Source organism: Sitophilus oryzae, unplaced genomic scaffold (genome assembly GCF_002938485.1).
Source record: "Sitophilus oryzae breed Bouriz unplaced genomic scaffold, Soryzae_2.0 scaffold_91_pilon_pilon, whole genome shotgun sequence".
Classification (NCBI taxonomy): Eukaryota; Metazoa; Arthropoda; class Insecta; order Coleoptera; family Curculionidae; genus Sitophilus; species Sitophilus oryzae.
Window position 1 is genome coordinate 1 of NW_022147550.1, and position 5,651 is coordinate 5,651.

A 5,651-nucleotide genomic window follows, 5' to 3' on the forward strand; every position below is an offset into this window, starting at 1 on the left:
AAGTAAGTATATAAAGTGGTTATTATTAATATTACTTTAATTAACGTTATTTTAGATAAATAAGAAGTCTTTACACGATGCATTTACCCTTCCATAACCTGAAGAATAATACCTCAAGATCGAGTCAAAGATATTATTTACAAAATATTACATTTGGCTAAAAATACAACAATATGAAGTTAAATTATGATTTAAAGTTAATGCACATTTACTTTACTTGTAAATAGAAAATAAATAAATAATTAATATGTATTAAGAAATGTATTGTTATATTTTATTAACGTGCCATCTTCAAGGTTATAAACAAAATAATAAATCACCACATTCACCATTTTGTCAAGATATATCAATTAAAATAAATATAAGAAAATTAATTCCCCTTTAAAATATATAACCGTAACATACCCCCCTTACCTACGGAAAAAAAAATAGAATATTTTTTTTTTAGAATATCTTTAACAAGAATAGAATATTTTTAATAAGAATACCGACACTCCATAAGACACAAAAACTACCTTTCAAAGTAATAAGCAAATTAGCGAAAAGAGAAAACAACAAAAATGCTACTGTGGCTCGGCCTCCCCCTTATACGGTTTCAGATCCTTTACATGCCAGTTACCCTTCGATGTGCCATGTTCATCCATTAGCTCATATACGTTTATACCTAATTTGTTTTTGATTTTATAAGGACCTGTGTATTTTTTGCCTAATTTAGCAGTGTAACCTCTAGCCGCATCCGAAAGATTGTATTCTTTTTTCCACACAAAATCACCAACATTAAATGTTACTGGTCTATGTCTAAGATTATATTGATGTTTAGTTTTCTCATGGACACTTTGTAATTTTTCTGTTACCAATTTACGCAACCTCTCTAACACTACTGACCTTCCCTCTGTCTTCACATTCTCACTATCACTTTTACACTCATCCCTTTCACGCTCTCTTTTATAATCTTTGCCATCCACCATCATTTCACAACCAAAATTCACGAAATAAGGCGTATTACCCGTAACTTCACTTTTTGCTGTTCGATATGCACAAGATAATTCAAGCAAATATTGGTCCCATTTTTTATGATTTTCCTTAACATAGCAAGAGATCATTGTTTTTATTACCCTATTAACCCTTTCTGTAAAATTTGGTTCTGGATGATAAAGAGGATTGGCTAAAAATTTTACACTGTATTTATTTAATAATGCACTAAATTCTTTACTTTTATATTGTACTCCGTTATCAGCTTTTAAAAATTCTGGCACACCAAATAAGAGAAATGATTGTTCTATAAGTTCAGATACTTTGGAAGCAGTAGCTTTACGTAATGGAAAAAATAATGAGAATTTACTAAAATAATCTGAGTAAACTAAAATATATTGGTGACCTTTACTACTACGAGGTAATGGACCTACTAAATCTGTTGCCACGTATTGCCAACACCGCTTAACTACAGGTTTTTCACCCATCATTCCAGCTTTCATTCTTTGTTCAGGCTTTTGCTCACCACACACTTTACACTTATTTACATATTTACAAACTTCAGACTTCATACCAGGCCAAAAATAATGTTCACTAATTTTATGATAAGTTTTAAAAATACCTAAATGTCCACCATTTAAAGGATTATCATGATACTTAGCTAATAAAAGTTTTCTTTCAGATTTTGGTACTACTTTTTTCCAGGATGCGTCATTGACATGATCCCTATGTTTACCTACATGTTTATACAAGTCGCCATTTCCCGAAATACGCCAATTTGGATATTGTAACGGATTATTATTAATATTTTTTTTCATTTTTTCAATCCAATTGTCTGTTTTACCCGTGTCTAGTTTTATATTTAACATATCGAGTTTTAATTGTCGACTTAAGCAATCTGGTACTTTGTGTTCTTTACCAGGTCTATGAATGATATTAAAATCGTAAGCTTGTAAGCGCAATGCCCACCTACCTAATCTACCTTGAGGGTTCTTTAAATTATGGAGCCATAACAAGCTATGATGGTCAGTTACAACTGTGAAATGAGTCCCTTCTAAATAACATCTGGCTCGTTCTACGGCCCAAATAACACTTAAACATTCTAATTCTGTGACTGTGTACTTACGTTCACATCTGGTTAATGTACGAGACATATAGCAAATTACGTGTTCTTGACCATCATACCTTTGCAAAACGACTGCCCCTAACCCATATGAACTAGCATCACATTCAACAATAAATTCCTCATTAAAGTTTGGACAAGATAAAATTGGAGCACTGACTAGACAATTTTTAATTTGTTGAAAAGCTTCTTCACACTGGGCAGACCAAACAAATTTTGCGTTTTTTCTGGTTAAATCAGTTAAAGGCGATACTAAACTTGAGAAATGTGGTACAAACCGTCTATACCAAGATATCATACCTAAAATTCTACGAACTTCTTTAGTTGACTTTGGTTTTGGCATGTCTACAACTGCACTAACTTTACTTGGATCTACCTGCAATCCCTGTCTATTGATTATGTAACCTAAAAATTTTAATTCACTCCGACAAAACTGACATTTATCTTTATTTAAAGTTAACCCTGACTCTTTAAGACGCTTAAATACTTCTTCTAATACCGAAAAATGAGTTTCAATATCAGGCGTTACAATTACTATATCATCCAAATATTTAAAACAATATGGCTCTAATTCCGGACCGAAAAGTTTATCAACCAATGCCTGAAAAGTAGCGGGCGCATTAGTTAAGCCAAATGGCATTCTATTAAAATGAAAAAGACCTCTTCCTGGTATTGCAAAGCTAGTATACTTTTTACTATTTTCACTCATTTTTATTTGCCAATATGCGCTTTGAATATCTAATGTTGTTAAATACTTTGCATTTCCTAAACGATCTAAAATAGTACTTAAATTTGGTAATGGGTATGCCCACTTTTCAGAAATTGAATTAATTTTCCTAAAATCAACGCAGAACCTATATGTGTTGTCTTTTTTCGGAATCATTACTATTGGAGAACTATAAGAACTTGTGCTTTTCTCAATTACGCCTAGCTCTAACATTTTTGTTATTTCTAAGTCAATTTTGTTTTGGATTGCCTGACTTACTCTGTAATTTTTCTGTTTAATTGGAGAATTTTGAGTTACAATAATTTCATGTTCCACTAACGATGTACACCCTAACTTAATATGTTTTATTGAATCAAAATACTTTTCTACAATAATATTTAACTTTTCTCGTTGTGCTAAAGATAAATCATCTGACGTTGAAATAGAATTTGTGACTAAGATATCTTTATGATCTTGTTCCCCAAAATGCCATTCACCCCTTCTCAAATCTGGTACAATCCCCATTTTAATCCAAAATTCGGTTCCTAGCACTAACCTATGCCTAAGATTGTTTAAAATATATACTTGGAAAACGACTATTTTGTTTTTAAGCTTAATTGGCACTGACATAAATCCTAGACACTCGAGTTCAGAGCCATTTGCGACAGTACAAGTCATGTCAGAAACATTTTGTAGTTTTACCCCTAAACTTAACATCACATTCATAGTGTGCTCATTGACAAATATTCTATTCGCCCCAGAATCAAGCAACCCTTTTACTTCCCAATCATATAACCTAACTGAAACATATGGACATTCACCATCTCCGGCCTGAGTTAACATGTAGTCTAAAATTGGTTTACTATATGTGTTAAAGTTAAACAGTTCATCCTTAGAACAAAAATTATCAATACTAGAATCTAAGCCAAAATTATCAACCGATAAAACCGTCGAAGTTGAAGCTCGGTTTACACTTAACTCCTCGAACCGTTTCCCTGTTTATTACATTTTGGACAACTAACTTTTGTATAACCTAATAACCCACAAGAAAAACACTTTCTGACCTGCGCTTTACAATGTCTTGCTAAATGATTATCCCCATTACATCTATAACACTTAACGACGTTCCCTCTAGTGTTATTATCCAAATCCCTATTATAACTATCATACCTACTATTTCTATGTTCCCTATAACTACCTAAATCAGATCTATCCCTACAGGACGACCTGCCCCTATTAAAACTATTTTCCCTAGGCTGATTCCCAGCAAAATAATCATTATTTCTACTTAACCTATTTTTATTATAATACCTTTCTGGGGTATTATGACGTTCCCTACTTCTGTCTTGATAAAATCTGTCCCCATTATAACTTTCAACACTACTCGAACGATCGTTACTCCTATTCCTATAAAATCTAGCTCTATCATATGACCCATCTCTCCATTTATTTACTGTCCCAGTTCGTCTGTCTTGTTCCCTAACGCTACCCCGATTTAACCTATCGTTACTAATTTCTCTATTTCTACCTAAGTGAGCATTTCTATCTGTACTTTCTCTATCTGAACTATAGTTTCTACTTTTATTATTTGAAATTTGTTTATTACTTGGTTGTAAATTAAAACTGACTTGTTTCTCTGCTTCCAAACTATCTAACCTTTTCCTACTTTGTTTTTCAATCGCATTAGCCTTATATAGCAAATCTGGTTCAACTGAGTGCTTATCTACTGTTGGCGGTACAAAATTCAAAACATTCACTCTACTATCCTCAATTCGTTTACAAAGCTTAATAAGTTCATCCACTGTAGATATGTCCACTAACCCTAGCTGCGTTTGATAAAATGGTAAAATATTTTTTCTCAAAATTTTTAGTTTCATAGCTTCGTTTATTGATGCAGAGCATCTGTTAAATAAATTAGTCATGTATGCTACATAAATTGTAATGGATTCTTTTTCCCCTTGAGTTCTTGATTTGATTTGCTCCCATAACCTTTCAGTATAATCCCTAGGCAAAAATTCTTCCCTGAAATGTTCACATAAAGTTTTCCAATCATTAACTTTCCCTTTTAATGCCCTGTAGAAAATAAGAGCCTTTCCCTCAAAAATTTCAATAGCACCCCTGAATAAATCATCATGTGACACATTATGAGCTTCACACAGTTCTTCAATTCTTTCTAAAAATGCATTTAATCCCATTGTATCTGAATCCCCACTAAAAGTTAAACCCCACGAAGAAAAATTAACCCTTTTGTTAAGACTTAAATTATTCATTAATACTGGCAGCCCAGTTGCACTTTGATTTTCAGTTGCATTTGAACTAGACCTATTGGGAGTTGAAGTTATTAAACTTTGCTGAAATTGGATATCTAAAGGTTCTGACGATCCCTTATGTTCCTCACACAACTTTCGAAAAAGTGATACATACTTAAAAATATCAGTTAAGAGTTTTGCTTTTATTTCTATTATTTCTTTATCATTGGAAGTAATTCTCTCACAACGACCTACTAAATGCCCTAATTTTGATTTTAATTTTCTAATAATGGCCTCCGATAGTGGAGCTTTAATCAGAGATTCAAGATCTATTAATTTTTCCTGGCAAATTTTAATTTCACTCTCAGCATCAAACTCAACTTTCATACTAAATGAATGACCCTCGTTCTCTAAAGTTAGCAAATCACGAAGTGTCCTTGTTAACTCTTTGACATTTCCAGTTGGTAAAATTCCTCTAATCTTAATTTCATACTCAAGCTCTTCCTTTACGAGCCTATCAGGTTCAATTTTCATCATTTTGATAAGTATTATGATACGAAATAGAAATAGAAAATAGGACTTATATAAAGATTAAAAAAAA

General features: G+C 32.3%; 1 protein-coding gene across 1 annotated transcript; it reads right to left on the minus strand.

The window, feature by feature from the left end:
• Positions 1–3,724: 3,724 nt before the first annotated feature.
• Positions 3,725–5,651, minus strand: LOC115890788 (the record flags this gene model as incomplete). Its single annotated transcript, XM_030911124.1, is given in 1 exon segment — positions 3,725–5,651. A coding segment is annotated over 1 exon segment (1,812 nt). The 3' UTR covers positions 3,725–3,775.